Raw genomic sequence first — 20,914 nt, forward strand, 5'->3', positions numbered from 1 at the left:
CATAGTGACTTCCAGGCCATTGTTGACACCGTTGAGTAGCGTCAGGGGACCTCACTGGAAACACCTCCTTTCACTGATGATGATACCCCAGTGAGGACTACGTGACAACAATCTATCAATCAGCTATTCCTTAGTCCACTACCGTGTGCTCCATTGGTGTGATAAGCTGTGCTGTGCTAGGTCAAATACCTCACCAAAGCCTGTGTCTGTTACATCTACGCAGTGAACTTTACCAACCACACTTGTGATTTCACCAAACTTCTCATCAAGGAATTAAACCAGGTTTGTTTGACAAGAGCTACTTTCCATAACACCATGTTGACTGAGTTCTTGTGTGCTTGATTGGGGAATGACCCACCCACCTATCTCCACCCTTTAGCTCCTCTTTCATTCTATGCTCCTAGATGGGCAACCTCCAAGTTGTATGAGGTCTTTAAGATGTAGGATGTAGAAGGCGGTGGCAGAACCTCATCTGGAAGGCCGAGTCCAGTTTTGGCTGGAGAAAGAGGAATTCCAGCTGGAGCAGGTGCAGAGAATGGCTCCTGGGATGATCCCGGGACTGGAGAGCCAGTCTCATGGGAGGAGAATTAAAGGGAGCCTAAAATGAAGGCCAAGAGGTGGTGTTATTTCTCTCTATGAATAGAGCAGTGGCGAAACACCAGGGAGGCCTAAGAGCTAGTGAAGGTAGCGGACAATGAAGGCTTGTGACCACCAGAGGAGGGAGGTTCTGGGACAGCCTCCAACAGTAGCACTGAGAGGGCAAATGACCTAACCAAAGTGAAGATGGCACTGGATAGGTTTATGAATGGAATTATGAGATGGGGCTGCATCCAATAGCAAGGGAGTGGACTCCACGGCCCAGGCAACCTTTTCCAGTTCTACGATCCTTAAGGAGATGGGGAGGACACCTTAGACCCCTCCCAGGAGATCTGATTTCCAGGTCACGAAATCAAGGCCTTTAAAATCTAGACCATTTAACTCAAGATGGGATATTTTCCTAGCTCTACCAGGGACGGATTCAGATTTGATCCGGTGTCTCAGCTGTCGGCAGCTTGTCCTGACAGACTGAGGGAATGCCTCGGGGGTCCATCTGTACCCCAGCTATAGTCCCCAGAGTTCATTGCTTCACCCCCCCGGTGGCTTTTGTTTTTTCCCTCCATCCTGTGTCATCCACGGGTTTGCTCAGACCGCCAACGGCCGTTCAGTGTGAACGATACAAGACTCCGTCAGCCAGAGTGAGATACGCATCTCCTTCCTCCCTGCTGCCACGGGTATGTGACTCAGAGAACATAATTTTCAGCATAGCTACATAACTCTCTCCATATTTTCCATACACACGTGTTGCAAAGATTACAATGACCAGCGCGACACGGGCATTCACTAGATACCTCATGTGAGGTTCTTGGGTGAACCCACGGGATCCCTCTGTCAGCTGGCATCACGAGGTCTTTGGGTCCCAGCATGGGCACCATGGGGGGAAGGTTTCATCAGCTCTGATGGAAAACAGGAGAGGGGAAATGCGTGAAACAGCTACGCCACCAAGCAGAGAGGAAGCCGTAGATAACATCAGTGCACTGGCAGCAAGATGGTGCCGATACCACTAGAATGATGAGCTAGTCGTGCGGAACAAGGGGTTTGCAGGATAATAAGAACAGTGTTTACCCTTCTCCAGACCTCGCCGTTATGGGAGCATGGCTGAGACTTTTGCCCATGTGAAATGACAACACCACAAGCCGGCAGAGGGGAAACTGAGGCATAGCCATGGCCGGTGACCTGCCCAGCGAGGGAACTAGAAGCCAGGAGTCCTAACTTCCACCCTCCCCTGCTCTAACCCATTAGTCCGCACTTCCCTCCCAGATCTGGGGATGGAACCCAGGAGTCCTGGTGTCCAGCCCCCCAGCTCTAACCCCCCTAGTCCCCATTCTGCTGCCAGCACAGGCACCAACTCTGCGGGTGCTCTGTGGCTGGAGCACCCATAAGGGAAAAATGGTGGCACCCACCATCAGCCCCCTTATCAGCTCCCCCCCACCTCCCGAAGCGCCTCCCACCGGCCAGCAGGCCCCCGATCAGCGCCTCCCCCTCCCAACTGCTGAGATCAGCTGTTTCGTAGCATGCAGGAGGCCTGATGGGTAAGGGAGAGGAGCAAGGAAGCGGCATGTCTGGTAGAGGGGGCGGAACTGGGTGGGAAGAGGTGGGGCGTGGGTGGAGCAACATGAGCTATTGCCTGTAATCAGGGAGACTCTGCAGGGCGGCTGTAAGGGAGAAGGGAAGGGAGGGGATGAGAGTTCTGGGGCTGGGAATGAAGGGAGGATGGGGCTAAAGAAAAGGAGAGCGAGAGAGAGAGGGGGAAGAACGTCAGATAGAATCCAGGCTTCCTGCCTGCTCTAACCCACTGCACCCCACTCCCCTCACAGAGCCAGGGATAGAACCCCGGAGTCCTGAATCCCAGCCCCCCCCGCGCTAACTCACAAGATCCCATAGCCAGGAATAGAACCCAGGAGTCCTGAATCCCAACCCCCTCTGTTCTACTCAACAAGAGAGGCAGACAGAGGATGTCCAGGGGAGGTCACTCTCCCAGAACAGTCAGAAGGAGAGTTAGCACCATGCTGAGCTGCTTCCCCTGGGCTTGGAGCAAGGCTCTCGTCTTAGCCACTGACCCTGTCTCCGCCCAGGAAGACTGACCCAACCCTGCCCATCTGACCAGCCCATAAGACCTGTGTGCACAGGAAATTCAGCCGCGAGTCCTCATGGCCGTGATGAGCTACTTTCTGCAAAGTCTTCTGTAAGGAGCGGGAGCTGGCTGTAATATTTTTATGAAGCCGACGCATGTCTCAGTTTCCCCCTGTGCTTTGCATTACTCCTCAGTGGCATTAACTTTGCTCTCGGGGCCAACTGAGAGACATGAGGACAGGGTGTCCCCTCGCTGTCTGAACGGACTGTCTGGGTCATTAAAAGGACCCACCCCATCTCAATGGAGAAGACAGGGACAAACCCACTGCCCAGCACCCAGAGCAGACAGATTTCCCCGCTTCTCAAAAGGGAAGCTGAGCAGAGACCCCAGCTCAGGAGCAAAGGATGGAGAGGGGTCGGGGGGGGGGGACGGGGTGTCCCCTCTGCTGGGGCTAACGAAGGAGGTCAAGGAGAGAGTCTGAGGACGCTACAGCTCCGGGTGAATTGCTGGGGCTTGACCAGCACAGAGTGTGTGTTAGCTGTTATTTCTTTGGGCTAAGCTAAGGCCTTCCCTTGGTGAGGTCCTGCTGAGCAATAACCCTGGCTCTGTTTGGGGTGGGTGTCACTGCAGAGAGGGGGCACCTGGGTCACTTCTCTGCCGTGGGGGTCTGTATCGTCTGGATTCGCTGGGCAGAGCTCATGGTGCGAAGCAAGAGGGCTGGGGTGCGGAAAGAGGAGTGGGACCCCTCAGGGGTCAGGCACACTGCTGGGGGTCCGCCAAAAGACATTTTCAAAGCTAGGGAGTAGCACGGAGCCTGTGGATCTGTGACAACATGGCTTTCTGGCTGTATTTTTCAGCAGCAACTCTAGACCCTGCTCCCCTCCTAGAGCTGTGGATAGAACCCAGGAGTCCTGGCACCCAGCCCCCCTGCTCAACTCCATTCCCCTCCCAGAACTGGGCTGAGAACCCAGGAGGCCTGGCCAGTCCCTCTGCTTTAACCCAGGAGACCTCACTCCCCATTCAGGGCTGGGGATAGAATCGAGAGTCCTGGGTCTAGTATCCCCCCAACCCCCACTCTAACCACTAGACCCCACTCCCTTCTAAGGGCCAGGGATAGAACCCAGGAGTCCTGCCTCCCAGTCACCCTCCCCACCCACTAGACCCCATTCAGCTGGGAATAGAACCCAGATGTCCTGGTTCTAGGCCCTTCCCCTCTAAGCACTAGACCCCACTCCCCTCCCTGAGTCAGGGATGGACCAGACAGGCCATTATAGTGTCAGATCCCCATATATGTCCCAGCCTGGCACATAGGGGAGACAGAGGAGGGTGCGGTGAATGAATGAATGATATGGATGAGGAGACAGGGTGGCGAAAGGGAGTTCAGCGTCAGGTTCGGAGGCAGGATTGGGGTCCTGAGTATCACTGAGATGATGGGGACTGTAGCAGGCCTGTTGCAATGACCAGCCCGTACCCCTCGTGGACTGCCTCTCTCTCTGACCCTCAAACTTCAGGGCTAGGTGGCAGTTTTCTGCTCCACTGGGTGGCTCAGCAATTGGTGGAAACCACCGGCCTCAGCCCCACTCAACAGGGGAAGGAGTTGCAGTTTGTGGTCCAAAGGAGAATCACCCTTCTGTGTCAGCAGTGCAGGGCCAATGACACACACTGCGGGGTCAAAATAACCACAGTGAAGGAAACAAGGTTCAGAGGCCAGAAGGGGCTAAAAAAAAAGTTGAATTAAAAGCTGGAGATGGGGGAATTTACAGCTTTGACTATACATAGAGAAGGAAGATCTGAGGAGAAATGAGAATAGAATCTTTCTTTCTTTCTTTCTTTCTTTCTTTCTTTCTTTCTTTCTTCTCCATCATCTTTCTTTCTTCCTTTCTTCTCAGTCCCAGAGGATGGAGTGACAGATGCAAGGCAGGCAGATGTATCTTTGAAGTCAAGATACTCACTTTATCCCACGTCTCCTGCATTCTGGTGAGCTGGATATTGGAAGCAGGAAAACTTCATTGACTCTTCTGTTGAGATGTTCTAGGCACCATAGACCTCTGTATCAATACTTGGGGGTGGGGGTAGGGTGTTCCTGGGTTGCTGGATGGGTTCCGTGTGAAGCCACTGTGGCGATAAACGGGGTGATTAGACTGCACCAGGAGGGACAGAGAGAGGTGATGGACAAAGAGATGGAGGGCCCTGCAGGGGGCCGGCACCCCACAGACACGTTCCCTGATCAGAGCATGGAGATGGGGGCGGGGGTTCAGAGACTGTGACAATGCCCCCTAGCATCACGCTGGGGCATTGGGGTCAGCACTGACTGCCAGGGGAGCGCTCCCTGCCACCCAGCGCCACCCAGCCGATATCAAGGAGGAAGAGGAACTGACAGCCACTCACCCAGCACCAGCACCTGGACAGAGGCACTGAGCCTGGAGGGGACGTCCCCCCTAATTGCATTGACTTGTAGCATAGATGAAGAAGCCGGCCACCACAAGCTTGGCCTGGAGGCCCAGCTGGTCCCTCTGCTCCAGGGCTGGGACCTTCGCAGCCACCTAGTGCTTTCCCCTGAAGAACTAGAATTTGGTCACCTCCACCCTCTCTGGCACTGAGCAAATCAGGGTCACATGCTCTCTGGGAAGGAACGTGTGGTGTGGGGGGCCCAGGGAAAGTCAAGAGGCCAGCAGGGGGTCTGGAATAGACAGGGGAGGGTGACGAGAGACGATCCACCAGCCCCCCACATTCTTGATCTCTATCCCCGAGCACCTTGGTCTTCCAACAGAGGGTCTTCTATGGACGAGGGAGTTTGATCCCTCCAAGCGGGAATCATGGGAATTCCCCATAGACACTGTTAGAATATAAATATTCAGGCCTGCCTGCAAAGGCCTGTACTTTGAGAACTTAGGTGTATTTTTATCACTTAGCTAGTTACAGGGGTATAAAAATAAAGAATGAAAATCACAGTCCACCTGTGTCTGGGACTTCTCTCATGAGGATATTCTGAGGCCCTGTTCTTAGGCTAAGGCCTTTGGCTAAGCAACAGAGGCAGCCATAAGCTGGGAAGCGAATGGTCGCATCCTCACATCCCAAACCAGCCACACTGAAATAAGGTGCCATTGGGCTGTTCGGAAGAGGATCCTGTCCTGATAGTGGCCATCGCCTCCAGAGAAAGAAACAGATCTTAAAATGGTTAAAGAAACCTTAGTCTGATAGCATCCTTTCTGGCAACAACTCACTTATCAGTGGTTGTGGTTGTGAAACCCTCATTTCTGTGTGGTTTATCTTTATGGCCCCCACTTCTCTCTTGTTAATCTGTCTGCTTCTCTAATTGTTTCTGTCTACTGTATAATTAATTTTGCTGGGTGTAAGTTAATTAGGGTGGGGGGATATAATTGGTTCGAGAATTATGTTACAATATGTTAGGATTGGTCGGTTAAATCTCAGTAAAATGATTGGTGAAGGTATAGCTGAGATTATTACACTGTCAACTGGGGTCAAACAGGAAGTGGGGGGAAGGGAAATTGGAATCATGCTTGCTAAGGGGTGGGGAACAGGGACAAGGCTCTGGGGCATCAGAGCTGGGAAGGGGACACTGGGGAACAGACTCTATCGGCATACCGAGAGAAGCCCGACTGGTGTGAAGGGCTTCGGAATATGCTTGCTTGGAAATTAACCCCAAGAAACGTCACCTTGTCCGCACTTCGGACTTCTGGTCTTTTGCTGCTTGCTGTCTGAGTGAAGAACCAGGGAAGGTGAAGCGAAAGCCCTCAAACACACACCCCATTGCTGGACCTCCAAACCCCACTGCGGGAGCAGCAGAGCTCCCCCCCACAGCCAGCCTCACCCCAAATGGGGCATTAAAGAGAGGAGGGAAGTCGGTATTATGTGCAGGGAACACTGGCCTGGCGAGAATCTCCAGAGCAGCTGTTAGAGAGAAGGGAAGGGAGGGGATGAGATTTCCGGGGCTGGGCACGAAGGCAGGATGGGGCGGCTAAAGAAAAAGAGAGAGAGACATGGGAGAACATCAAATAGAACCCAGGTTTCAGAGTAACAGCCGTGTTACTCTGTATTCGCAAAAAGAAAAGGAGTACTTGTGGCACCTTAGAGACTAACCAATTTATTTGAGCATAAGCTTTCGTGAGTGAGTGATCACTCTAGATAAGCTATTACCAGCAGGAGAGTGGGGTGGGAGGAGGTATTGTTTCATGGTCTCTGTGTATATAATGTCTTCTGCAGTTTCCACGGTATGCATTGGATGAAGTGAGCTGTAGCTCACGAAAGCTCATGCTCAAATAAATTGGTTAGTCTCTAAGGTGCCACAAGTACTCCTTTTCTTTTTGTAAATAGAACCCAGGCATCCTGGATCCCTGCCTGCCCCCTCCTGCTCTAATCCACTCACCCCACTCCCCTCCCAGAACCAGGAATAGAACCCAGGAGTCCTGCCTCCCAGTCATGCTCCCAACTCACTAGACCCCATTCAGCTGGGGATAGAACCCAGGTGTCCTGGCTCTTGGCCCTTCCCCCTAACCACTAGACCCCACTCCCCTCCCTGAGCCAAGGATGCCAGACAGGCCATGATAGTGTCAGATCCCCATGTATGTCCCAGCCTGGCACATAGGGGAGACAGAGGAGAGGGGGGTGAATAAAGAGACAGGGGGGCGAAAGGGAGTTCAGTGTCAGGTTCGGGTGCAGGATAAAGGCCTTGAGTATCATTGAGATGATGGGGACTGTAGCAGGCCTGCTGTAATGACAAGCGCCTTCCCCTCGTGGACTGCCTCTCTCTCTGACCCTCAAATTTCAGGGCTAGGTGGCTGTTTTCTGCTCCATTGGGTAGCTCAGCAAGTCATGGAAACTGCCGCCCTGAGCCCCACTCAACAGGGGAAGGAGTTGCAGTTTGTGGTCCAAAGGAGAATTACCATTCAGTGTCAGCAGTGCAGGGCCAATGACACACACCGTTTGAGGGACAAAATAACCACAGTGAAAGAAACAAGGGTCAGAGGCCAGAAGGGGCTAAAAAAATGGTTTAATTAAAAGCTGGAGGTGGGGGAATTTACAGGGATTCATACAGCTGTGAATATACAGAGAGAAGGAAGATCTGAGGAGAAATGAGAATATAAACTTTCTTTCTTTCTTTCTTTCTTTCTTTCTTTCTTAGTTACATTTTTTCCTCTTTCTTTCCAGTCACCTTTCTTTCTTCAAAACACACCCATCTGGTTTCTCCACATTTGTAGCAAAGAAAGCAACACACAGTAATATCTTGGTTTGCCTGTAATATTTGAGGAGCAAAACATTCTCCCCTGAAGCCAATTGAGCTGCAGAACTGGCCAGCCATCCGCGGGCAGGGGAGGAATATTCGCAGTCAGTAGCTGAGCCTTCACACCTCTTCCTGGTACTCATTATTCCCACGGGACAGGGGGCTGGGGATGTGGTTTGCCTTGGCAGTCACAGAATGACCAGACTGACGAATGACCGATCGAACAGGGACTGAGTAATAATCTGATTGAAATGGGTCTGAGATGCCTGCGTGCTTCTCCTTGGAACCTGAGAATGAGAAAAGCACATGAGAAAACTCAGATAAGAAAGAAAGAAAGAAAGAAAGAAAGAAAGAAAGAAAGAAAGAAAGAAAGAAAGAAAGAAAGAAAGAAAGAAAGAAGCTTGGGGCATGTTTTGAGGGGGTATCTTTTTGGAGCAAGCAAAGTGATGAAGCCAGTAGGGGGTGAATGTGGGGTCTCAGTAGAGGGCGCTGTGCTGTAGGGCGCAGGGAAGGGTCTCAGTAGGGGGCACTCTGCCCTCGCAATTAGTGCTGACCCCAATGCCCCTGTGCAGCACTAGGGGGCGCTGTGCTGCAGCTGGAGGGATGCGAGACCCTTCAGGGGGTGCTGTTCCCGCAGTGATCATGCTGGAGCTGTGGCTGAGATGTGGAGCTGCTGCAGCTTGCTAGGAGTCTGCATTCGCATTCCTTTCTGGCCTGCAGTGCTGCATCATCTATGCCCAGCTGCTAAACAGCTGCCGTGGCCCGCCCCAGAGACGGCTGCATCTGGAGGAGCGATCCCTCTGTGGCATTACGCTGCGGCTGCCCGCCGGCTGCCACGCCCCACCCCAGAAGCAGCTGCCTTTCAGCCTTGGGGACTCCTAGGCAGTGTTACTGGGTGGCGGTTACCCAGCATTTCAGCAGGTGGAGCTGAGGGGTCAGAAGAGGAGATATAACGGTGTGGCGGGTGGACAGATACTAGGCTCAGTGTTGTCGACAGCAGCAGCTGCTTTGCCAGGCGAGACTCAGAAGGAGAAATTTCAGGGTTCGTTTGTTTAAGCTTCTCCAAGCTCCTGTGAAAGCAGGGACGGGGGAGGGAAATGTGCGATTACCTGTGCCCTTCATGCAGAGGTGGAAGATGAGGAAGATGAGGCCATTAATGGTGAAGAAGGACCCACCCACAGCCAGCTCCCGGACCCAGAAATGTCTGCGCACTGCAAAAAAGGAGGAAATTGCCAGGAAATAATACACTGGCACGAGTGTGTCCCCCTGCTGCAAGTGTGTGTGTGTGTGTGTGTGTGTGTGCATGCATGCTCGTGTGTGCATCACTGCTGCCCCCTGCTGGGGGGGATGTGCACAATGTCTGTGATTGAGTGTGTCCCTGCTGCCCCCTGCTGGAGGGGATGAGCCCTACTCAGTGTGTGTGTGTGTGTGTGTGTGTGTGTGTGTGTGCATGCATGCTCGTGTGTGCATCACTGCTGCCCCCTGCTGGGGGGGATGTGCACAATGTCTGTGATTGAGTGTGTCCCTGCTGCCCCCTGCTGGAGGGGATGAGCCCTACTCAGTGTGTGTGTGTGTGTGTGTGTGTGTGTGTGTACATTCATGACTTCTGCTCCCTTCAGCAAGCATTAGGTATATCTTAGACTGGTGAGTCTGGGGCAACTTCACCTATCATGGTAACATTCACAGCCAAGCTCCTTAGGGACAGAATCCACCTCCCACTCATGTTCTCCTTGTACGCACAGGTGAATTCTGTTGGGACCAGCTCATGGGATGCTGAACATCATAGAGCTGGTCCTGGTCTCTGTTGTGCTGACCACAGACCCCATGTCCCTGGGGATGAGCTCAGCTCCATCCTTGTAGAAGTGAAACCTCTGCTCACCAGCATTGCTCACCGCTCCGGACGGAGGATCCACACTCAGCTTCGGCCAGGGAGGGAAGTCTGAGGTTAGGAGAGGCAACAAGAATGAATCGGGGATGGGGTGGGGGGTTGACATGGGGGGAAAGCAGAGATGTTGCCCCAAACTCAACACTGGTAAGATTCAAACTGATACCTCGTGCCTCCCTACATGAGGATCTTTGTGTAGCTGCAAGCGATAGCCTAGGCTTTATTCCTTCCTCCAGATTCTACAAGGTGAGTGTTGTTAGCCATTAGTTTGTCATGTTGGAGAACAGGTTCTGGGAACTTAAATATCATAGACATATAGGACTGGATGGGACCTCCAGAGGACATCTTGTCCAGTCCCTTGCACTCCTGGCAGGATGAAGTATTATCTAGACCATCCCTGACAGCTGTTTGTCTAACCTGCTCTTAGAAATCTCCAGTGATGAAGATTCCACAACCTCCCTTGGCAATTTATTCCAGCGCCTAACCACCCTGACAGTTAGGAAGTTTTTCCTAATGTCCAACCTCAACCACCCTTGCTGCAATTGAACCCCATTGCTTCTTGTCCTGTCCTCAGAGGTTAAGAAGAACAATTCTTCTCCCTCCTCCTTGTAACAACCTTTTATTCGCTTTATGTATCAGGTTGTCCTGAGTGTGGGGCATATGCTAGATCTCCGTGTTATTGACAGTCAAGTAGTCATGTTGGGTGCCATGTTGTTGGCTGTTGGGTAGGCATGATGAATTGCTATATTGCTAGCTGTTGGAGAGTCATGATGAGTCTCATGTTGCTGGCCATTGGGTAGCCATGTTGAGCAGTCATGTGGGGCGGCCATGTTGTCAGCTTTTTGTCAGCCATGTTCAGTGACCCTGTTGTTAGTTGGGAAGGCATTTCAGATGACATGTTGTCGACTGTGTCTGTTAGATCGCCATAGTGTGTGGCCATGTTGTTTGTAGTTGGATACCCATATTGGGTTGCCATTTTGTTGATAGTTTGGCAGCCATTTTGGTTACCCTTATATGGGAAGTGAAGGGCATGTTTGGTGAGTATTGTTGGCAGCCTGATTTCCATAATTTGGCTCAGTATTTGTACAATGGCTGAGGGTGTTGCTAGCTTTTGGGTAAGCATGCTAATAAGTTACGTTTCTGGAAGCCTGGAGATTGTGTTGTCAATTGGTCCGACATGTTGGGAGACTATATTTTTGGCAGTCATGGCAGGGGGTGGCCCTGTAGTCAGTAGTTCGGAAGCCATATTTCTGAAAGCTGAGATGTTTGATATCAGTTTTGCAGCTGTGTAGGTTGTTGTCAGCTGTTGGGCAGCAATTATTATTTAATTATTTGTATTATTATAGTGCCTAGCAGCTCTTGTCCAGGCACAGAATTCCAGTGTGGTAGGCGACCAATATTGGATGGCCATGTTATCAGTAGTAGGGAAACCATGTTGGAGGGCCATATAGTTGGTAGCTGGGCAGCCATGCTGGGTGTCCATGTTGTTGGCCGTTGGTCACCCATACTGTGTAGCTGTATTCACTGAGGGATTAGCCACGTTGGGCAGCCATAGTTGGGAAGTGAATGGCATGTTGGGGGACTGTGTCATTGGCTGGTTCCTTGCTATACTTTTGTCTGCTTATGTCTTTATGCATCTTGGAAGTGTTCACCTCTGACTCAAAGAAATGTTAGAGACTGTGCAGAGCTCACCTTTCACTCTAATGAGGACGGCATCACTGTCACTGGACCTGTTCCAAGAATGACCTTGGCCTATCCAGTATCTGCAATGATATGACCCCCCGTCCTCAGGCCCTGTGAGGCTCATCTTCAAGATATGGCTTGTCCTGGATGAAGCTAGGACTGTGATGGCCTTTCCAATATCACTGAGGTACTGGAATCCTCCAACGCTATCCACCGAAGGAGGAGCAGAGCACTTGATCTCAACAGTGTCTCCGGGAAGGTACTCCTGCTTCTGGGGGTGCAGGGACAGGGATGGGGCTGCAGGGACACCTGGGAAAGAAAAGTTTCCATTGGCATTAGTTGGGAACAAGGGCAGAAGCAGCAGCCAAGAGAGAAGCCCACAGATGTCCCACATCCAACCCTCAAACAGGGGCTACCGCCAGGCCAGGCCAAAGAGTTAGGACCCACCCTCCTGGAGCATACAGGCACAGAACTGGGGGAGCAGGGGCAGGAGAAGAGGGGGATGAGGGTGGGGCAGGAGGAGAATGTTCTGCAATGATGAGGCTTGCTCCTAAACTGGCCTTTCAAGACCTCAGGGGATGATGCCCCCCAAAAAGCACACTGCCACCTGTTGATGTACCCCACCCTCCCCACTAGGGGGCAGCAGGGTACCCATCCAGCCTCTGGACTCCCTGGGCTGAGACCCCACCAACTTGTCTCACCTATGGGATCTCTGGGTGGGGCTGGCATTGGTGCTGGGCTGGACAAAGCGGGAGCTTGGTGTGTCCAAGGGGGGGGCTAACAGGGGATCCCCACAGACCCACCCCCATGGGATTCCAAACCCCAAAGCATAAGCACAGGCGAATTCTCCTCTAGAAACAACCCACCCCAAAATGAGTCATCTAGGTGAGCACAAGAGTTGGCATTACCTGCAAGGAACACTGACCTGGGGAGAATCTTGAGAGTGGCTGAAAGATAGAAGAGAAGAGAGGATGAGTCAGAGATCTGGGGAGGGAGGAGTGTGATGGGAGTCAGGAATGCTAGAAAAAAGGCAGGGGGGTAGAGGGAGAATGGGGAGAGGGATATGTGATGGGTTCCCCCGCGGGGGCCACTTGGAACTGGGGTACCACTGATCCCACCTGACCCACCAGGCAAGCCAGCTAAGCCCTCCCTCAGGCTTCAGACTGCACTTTACCAGCACACAAACAGGTAGGGACACACCCAGCTGCAGCTACACACAGATGTTGAGATCAGCCCTGCATGGGACAGCTCAGCTAAGGAATTGCCCAGTACTCAAGTGCACACCCTCCTCTAGAGGGTAAGCCCAACACTGTACAGTCTTGCGCTGCCCAGAGAAAAGTACAGCGTAAGCTGATGAAAATCACCCCCTCCCTCAATGTGGAGAGGGATAAGCACAGCTTTCTGCCCCAGGTTAAAATCTCCACACACACACACACTGGTTTTAGACAAAACAAAACAAGTTTATTAACTACAAAAGATAGATTTTAAGTGATTATAAGGGATAGCAAACAGATCAAAATAGATTTCAGAGTAGCAGCCGTGTTAGTCTGTATCTGCAAAAAGAAAATGAGGACTTGTGGCACCTTGGAGGTAACAAATTTATTTGACCATAAGCTTTCGTGAGTTACAGCTCACTTCATCGGATGCATGTAGTGGAAAATACAGACCTAAAAGTGGCAATTCTTCAACAAAAAAACTTCAAAAACAGACTCCAATGAGAGACAGCTGAATATGAATTAATTTGCAAACTGGGTACGATTAACTTAGGCTTGAATAAAGACTGAGAGTGGATGTGTCATTACACAAAGTAAAACTATTTCCCCTTGTTTATTCCTGCTCCCCCCCCCCCCCCCCCGTTCCTCAAATGTTCTTGTCAACTGCTGGAAATGGCCCGCCTTGATTATCACTATCCCCCCACCCCCGCTCTCCTGCTGATAATAGCTCACCTTACCTGATCACTCTCATTACAGTGTGTAGGGTAACCCCATTGTTTCATGTTCTCTGTGTATATAAAATCTCCCCACTGTATTTTCCACTACATGCATCCGATGAAGTGAGCTGTAGCTCACGAAAGCTTATGCTCAAATAAATTTGTTAGTCTCTAAAGTGCCACAAGTCCTCCTGTTCCTTTTGTAGGATCAAAGTAGATTACCTAGCAAATAAAAAAATGCAATCTAAGCTTAGTATACTAACAAAATTCGATATGAGCAGCAAATTTTCACCCTAAATGTTGTTTTAGGAAGATTGCAGATATTCTTGAAGCCAAGCTGCACTTGCTTTCTGCTTAAAACTCCAGTTACCCCTTTCACAGGCTAGACAACCTCTAACCTGGGGTCATCAGCCCTTCTCCCCTAATTCAGTCTTTTTGTTTCTCAGGTGTGTTCAGCAGTCTTCTTTCTTGGGCAGGGAGGCAGTGAAGAATGAACCATGATGATGTCACTCCCCTGCCCTAAACAGTTTTTTGCATGTGGCGGGAATCCTTTGTCCCCCATTTGATCCCCACCCCCAGTCAGTGGAAAACACAAGTATTGTCCTGGAGTCCAGTACCAGGTGACTTGGTTACATGACCCTGCAGCCATAACTCAGAGGTTGTTTGCAGCATTTCCAGGAAGGCTTCTCAGTGGGTGATCAGCATCTTCTAAGACCTATTGTTTTCTCTAATGGCCCTTCCCAGCAAGACATCTAGACTGACTGCATTCTGCCTAGTGGATGTTCCCCAAGTGTAAACACATTTGTAATAGATGCATAGACAATATTCATAACTTCAGTTATAAAAATGATAATGCATACAAATAGGAAAATCATATTCAGTAAACCATAATCTTTTCAATGATAGCTCACATGACCTCTCTTGTATAAAATACCTCATAGTTAGGCCATAATCATATCATAACAATATCTCTATGAAGAATATGGGGTCATAGTGTCACAGGGTAGTACAGCTCAGATGAGAAAGAAAGCAAGAAAAAGCAAGCAAGCAAGAAAAGAGACAAAAAGAAAAAGCAAGCAAGCAAGAAAGAAATCTAGAAAAGAGCTAGAACAAGAAAGCAGAAAAACAAGCAAGCAAGAAAGAAAAGTAAGAGAGAGCGTAAACAGGAGGATGGAATGCAAGCAAGACAGAAAAGAGACAGAAAGCGAATGCAAGAAAACAAACACGCAAGAAAAGAGCAAGGAAGCAAGACAGCAGTCAAGAAAGAAAGAAAGAAAGAAAGAAAGAAAGAAAGAAAGAAAGAAAGAAAGAAAGAAAGAAAGAAAGAAAGAAAGAAAGAAAGAAAGAAAGAAAGAAAAAGCAGGAAAGCAAGCAAGAAAAGAGAGAGATTGCAGGGAAGCGAGAAAGAAAAGAGAGAAAGCAAGCAAGCAAGAAAAGCAATTGAAGAGAATAAACAAGATAGGAAGAAAAAACAGGAAAGCGAGCAAGCAAGCAATATAGAAAAGGGGAATCAGAAAAGCAAGCTAGAAAGAAAAGCCATAGCAAGAGAAAGAAATTAAAGAGATAGAAAGAAAAAGCAAGAAACAGAGAAAAGCCAAAGAAAGAGAAAAGCAATCAAGAAAGAAAAGCGATAGAAAGTAAAAGATGGAAAGAAGGATGGCGAGCAAGCAAGCAAGGAAAGAGCTAGAGGAGAAGCAGGAAAGCAAGCAAGACAGCCCAAGGAGAGGAAGGACAGCCCAAGGACAGCCCAAGGAGATAGCCCAAGAGAGGAAGTGGGCCCCGGGAGGCTACTTACCCAGCAGCGGCAGAAGGAGAGTTAGCTCCATGCTGAGTGAGCTGATCTGCCTGGGGCTTAGAGCTGGGTTCTGAGCCACCAGCCCTGTCTCTGCCCAGGGAGGAGACTGGCTTCCTTACTGTGAGATAGCCGAACCCTGCCATGGACGTGACACTCAGCCACTGCTTCCTCCACGATGTGGGAGGTGTTGTGGCATCCCAGTGATGGTCACATGCGGGGCTCTTAGGAAATGTGACAGCAGTTGCTGACCACAAACTGAGGCCCTCCTCCCTGGATTTCCCCTCCAGTGTCTTGCAAAAGCAACACAGCCCTGGACCAGCTCAGCTCAAAGTGGCTTTACCCACCCAAAAAACCTTCTCCAGCTGTGTGGGGAAACTGAGGCACAGTGCAGGCAAGGTGGGTGATGCACCAGCCTTTATACAGTCTCCACTGAGAATCAGATCTTTGTGGTGGCCAGCGTATAAGAAAATTAATTAGTTTCCTCCATTTGCACTGAAATTTTTCACCCTGATTTTCTAAGCAGCTCAAACTTGCCTGCTTATGCCGAGGCCTAAGGGGTTTGAATGCCCATGAACAAGGATGGGAATTAGGTGTCCAAATCCCTTTGGTCATCTCAGTTTTGGATTGAGGCTCTTACCGGCAGCAACTGGCTGTGGGCCCTGGGATGGTAGTGCTAGTAATCTCATGATAAAGACCAGAGGCCAGGAATTTCAAGAGTGCCTAGAGATTCTGTCTGGCTTGCCGGGAAATTGCCCTCGGAGGATCACGGCCTTTCTGGATCCCAAGCACCCACAGTCCCTAGTCAACTATGAAAATGTTGATCGCATGTCTTCCCAACTGATAGGAATCATGCCCCTTCTTGGAACTGGGAGGGGAACCCAGGAGTCCCTCCATGTGGGGAGAGAACCCAGGAGTCCTGATACCCAGCCCCTCCCACTCCAAACACTGGACCCCACTGCTCTCCCAAAGCTGGGGTGAGACCCTAGGAGTTCTGGCTCCCAGCACCCCCCCTGCTTCAACCACTAGATCACACTCCCTGCTCAGAGCTGGGGAGAAAACACAGGAATCCTGGCTCCCAACTCCCCTGTGCTCCAATCACTAGATCCCACTCCCTGCTCAGAGCTGTAGTGAGAACGTAGGAGTCATGGCTCCTAGACAGCCACCCCCCACCAGCTCAAATTACTAGATCCCACTGTCCTCTCAGAGCTCTGGAGAGAACCCAAGAGTCCTGATATCCAGCCCCCGCCACGCCCCCCTGCTCCAACAACTAGACCCCACTGCCTGCTCAGAGCTGAGGATAGAGCCCGGGAGTCCTGGTGCCCAGCCCCTCCTGCTCTAGCCACTAGATCCCACTCCCCTCTGTGAAAGTAGAGTGAATTATATTGAAATTATAATTCATTAAAGAAATGCTACTTGAAGGGTTTGTTGAAATATAGTTGTCAGGAAGAGAAACATTAAGGTGTGTGAGACAATGGGTCCTCAAACTAATTAACTTAGAGATCCTACTGAGCTAGGAGATTGGTAAACGTTAGTATGCAAATGAGACATGTATGTATATTTGTCAGTTTCTGCTTCCTTTTCTCTCTTATGTTAAATTGGCTTTGGTTTAGCTGTATAAATAGGTTATCTTTAGCCTCAGAGAGGGGCTCACATCTGGGTGCATTGGCAAAGCGCTTTGCTAATAAACAGAGTGGTCTGACAAATTATGTGAGTCCTGAATCTGACTTTGACAATTTGGAGGTCCCACCGAGATGGCAACCGTCTTCACTGGGGCCGTATGACTCCTGACCATTCTTAGGACGGCCGTGGCAAGCCGGCACCTGGGCATTTGGCCCGAGCGGTCCTCTGCCAGAACGGAAGGGTGCATGACCACAGTGAAGTCTACGCCATCAAACCTGTTGGTTCCCGCTCTGTTCTGGTAGGGATCCCGGGATCTGACATCAGGAATCTGGTCAGGTAATTATTTCTGTGTTTTGTCCGGACTGAGGACTGTCTTGTCTCTGTGTCTATCCGTCCTCCCTGTGGTGTGTTTGAGTCTGGGCGCCGTCTCCGTCCGGGGATCGGCTGACCAAAGGGTTCCTGTCCCCACGGTCTGAGTGAGTGAAATCTGCACAATCACAGCTGCACCGCGCCTTGGGTAAAACCCTTGGTGTGAAAGCAAGGGCGATTGAGGCAGTAGCCTGTGGGCTCCTTTTATGTGTTGCACCGGGCATCGCTCTGACGAACTCGACTTTCCTTCTTGTGTGATTGGTGTGTAAAGTCCTCCTGTATGGGTAACCAGACGTCTAAGTCGGGACAGTTCCCTAAAGGAACGCCGGCTCAGTTTATGTATTTTAGGAAAGGTCTGGACTCCTGTAAATTTCTGGAAAAATGGTCTAGGCTAACTCAGGAGAATCCCAAAATTCAGTGGCCACTGTTAGGATCTTGGGACAAAGACCGAGTAGACGTCTTAAAAGACAAACTCGGCCAACCTAAAACTAAATTGGCAAAAGAAGAGGTTGATTGTTTCATGCAGTGGTGGGAAGAGGCAAATCATAGGTGGACAGAATCAAAACTTGCCCCTCTCAAAGATTCTGGCTTCTATCCCACCAGCTGCAACTCATTTTACCGTCGTTGATTTGTGCTCTGCTTTCTTTTCTGTCCCGGTTCACCCTGACTGCCAGTTCCTGTTTGCCTTTTCTTACAAGGGGCAACAGTACACATGGACCACACTGCCCCAGGGGTATACTGAAAGCCCATCATATTTTTCCCAAGCATTAGCCCGAGACCTTGCTGATCTTGTTTTCCCATCCAGATCCACACTAGTCCAATATGTAGATGATCTACTCCTCTGTTCCCCTTCATTGTCTGCCTCTGAAACTGACTCTTTAGTGCTCCTTACTGCCCTAGCAAATAAGGGTCACAAAGCTTCTCGCTCTAAACTACAACTCTGTCAAGCTTCTGTCACATACCTTGGCTTTCTCCTCTCCCAGGGTTCGCGTGCATTTTCTCCCACCCATGTCCAAGCTATCCTTAGCTTTCCCCGACCCCGCTCCCCACACCAGGTCTGGAAGTTTTTCGGCATGGCTGGATTTTGCAGACAATGGATTCCCCAATATGCCTCCCTTGCAAAACCTCTCCAGGAACTCATTCGATTCTCTGCGCCTGACCCCATGCCGTGGCCCCCTGAGGCCAATTCTGCCTTTGTTTCCCTCAAACAGGGTTGGCTTCTGCCCCTGCCTTAGGGCTGCCTGACTATTCTAAGCCTTTTACCCTTTTCTGCCACGAACCATCTGGGTGTGCACTTGGAGTTCTCACTCAGATGCTCGGAGAAAAGAACCGCCCAGCGCTTATTTCTCCACCACTTTAGACCCTGTTGCCCAAGGCTTACCCCCCTGCCTGCGTGCTGTGGCTGCTGCAGGGCGCCTAGTCAAAATGTCTGAGTCCCTTGTTCTCCGCTCTCCTCTTACCGTCCTGGTCCCTCACTGACCTCACCCTGCTCCAAGACTCTGCACCAGAAACCGAGAAAGAATCCTGGGTCGCCCAAGGTTGCTCTCTACATCCCTATTCCTTTTGGCGCTCGCCTACTGGCGCCTTTGTAGCCCCCTTTTCACTCTACCCATCTCTGGCCGCCCTGCTACATGGCGTTTCGCATGTCAGAAAGGATGGGATGGTCTCTGCTGTAACTAAGACAGGATGGTGGGCCCCCCATTTTAGCTCTTTTGCAGCCCGCCACTGTGCAGCCTGTACCATTTGCCAAAGCCATAATATTGGTAAACCTGTAAAAGCGGCCCAGGGGTTCTGAGGTCTGCCTCAAGCACCGTTCTTGCATTGGCAACTTGATTTTGTACAAATGCCTAAGTGTCAACAATATGAATTTATATTGTTAAGGTATGTTTATTCTCTGGTTGGATGGAAGCCTTTCCTTGTCGCAAGGCTGACTCACTGTCTGTTGCCAAATGTTTGTTAAATCATATTAGGCCTGCCAAGGGAATTCCTGCTACTCTGTCCAGTGATTGGGGTGCACATTTTACTGGACACCTTGTTCAACACCTGGACCGTATATTGCACATCAAACACCTGTTGCACTGTCCCTCCCACCCACAGAGCGCAGGAGCAGTTGAAAGACGAAATGGTGTACTTAAGAATAAGCGTGCTAAAATTTGTAACTCTACAGGATTAAGCTGGCCAGTAGCCTTACCATTAGCCCTTATGGACATGAGATCCACTCCATCCCAAAGGCATAAATTAAGTCCCTTTGAAATTGTTATGGGACGCCCTATGCGAGCTATGACTACCATTACTCCCGTTCCAGATTTGAACTTGACTCACAGTGCGCTCCTTCAGTTTTGCAAGGGACTAATGCAAGCTGTAAGTCACTTCCATTCACAGGTTCGAGCCGCCTGGCCCACGGAACCCACCTCTGACGCTTGCCACAACCTCGAGCCAGGTGATTGGGTCTACGTACGGTGCCATCCTCGAAAGCACGCCTTGGAGCCCCGGCGGAAGGGTCCTCATCAGGTACTGCTTACTACACAGACAGCTGTTAAACTATCTGGCATCGCAGTGTGGATACATGCTTCACAGTGTAAGAAGGCACCATCCCCAGAGAACCAATCATCACCTCAGGACGACGCAGAGTCAATTTTGGCTCCAGAAGAAGATGTAGAGGAACAGTCTGCAATACCTTACAATCTACGCTCTTGTAACGGTTGCCAGAAGCAGACACTGTTCCTCGGCTGCTGGTATCTTACGGTCTGGGGAGACCATGATGACAATTCTTTTATCCCGCAGCAGGTATGGATAGCTCAGACCCTTAATATTTCTAATTGCTGGGTCTGCAGCCACATCCCAGCCCACTCTCAAACTGGTGTTCCTGTCCTGGCTATCCCACTCAAGTCCCCAGACCGCACTGGAGGGCCTCGTCCGTTTAACAAAATATGGAACAGCAATGACACTTGGGAAGCGGTGGGAATAAATGCATCTCAATGGATAAGTGTGGTGGAGGGAAAAGGTCATTGGTGTTGGGTGTGTAATGGGACAGGGCTGGATCTGGGGAAAAGCCGTTGCCTTCAGCATATTGTGGCCAATGGTGTATGGGATTATTCAAACAAAACTAAAAAGTGGCGGGCCAGGTATGGAGATATGAATTTTTTCTCAACCTGGGATCAAACAGAGAAATCAATCTCATGTTCCCCCTACAGTCATGCAAATAACACCGCTCCTCGTAAGGAGAATTACCCTGTACCCTTTGGGGGATACTCCTCCTCCTTTGCAAACACCTATATGACAAATGGGTGCAACCGACCCTTCCCGGCCTTAATAGGCCTTCACTGGGTGTGTGGGACGAGGGCTTATACCGCACTACCAGCTAATTGGTCAGGAGTCTGTTATCCCGCCCGACTCTTCCCACAATTCCGAGCGCTAGGAACCTTCCCTCGAGAACGCCTCCGCAATTTCAGGCGAAAAAGAAGGGACTTAACAGATGCCCAATGGTATGTAAATAACATAAGCCCCTTACCCTGGGAAGAGGCCATTGGCGGTTCCTTCATACCATTAGGGGGAGTAATACACCATGCAAAAAGGCTCCTAAGGTTACAAGCAGTAGTTGAAATAATGGCAAATGAAACCGGAGAAAGTTTAAGAGCCCTGGCCAAAGAAACAGGGGCAATCCGACAGATGGCCCTCCAAAACCAACAGGCATTGGACATAGTGCTGGTGGCAAAAGG

The 20,914-nt window shown here is 50.4% G+C and overlaps 1 protein-coding gene across 3 annotated transcripts; it reads right to left on the bottom strand.

Moving 5' to 3' along the window:
• Nucleotides 1-7,652: 7,652 nt before the first annotated feature.
• On the bottom strand, nt 7,653-15,394 carry LOC140897080 (uncharacterized). 3 transcript variants are annotated; one of them, XM_073309370.1, is made up of 6 exons: nt 15,207-15,394; nt 12,390-12,428; nt 11,491-11,790; nt 9,793-9,852; nt 9,023-9,124; nt 7,653-8,200 (listed from the first exon to the last, which is right to left on the bottom strand). In XM_073309370.1, exons 1-6 carry the CDS (start codon nt 15,235-15,237, stop codon nt 8,034-8,036), a joined length of 699 nt encoding a protein of 232 aa, XP_073165471.1. In that variant the 5' UTR covers nt 15,238-15,394; the 3' UTR covers nt 7,653-8,033. The 3 variants fall into 3 exon arrangements, with proteins under 3 accessions (XP_073165471.1, XP_073165472.1, XP_073165473.1); XM_073309371.1 differs by lacking the exon at nt 12,390-12,428; XM_073309372.1 differs by lacking the exon at nt 9,793-9,852.
• Nucleotides 15,395-20,914: the final 5,520 nt, after the last annotated feature.

Source organism: Lepidochelys kempii, chromosome 13 (assembly GCF_965140265.1).
Source record: "Lepidochelys kempii isolate rLepKem1 chromosome 13, rLepKem1.hap2, whole genome shotgun sequence".
In the NCBI taxonomy this organism is placed as follows: Eukaryota; Metazoa; Chordata; order Testudines; family Cheloniidae; genus Lepidochelys; species Lepidochelys kempii.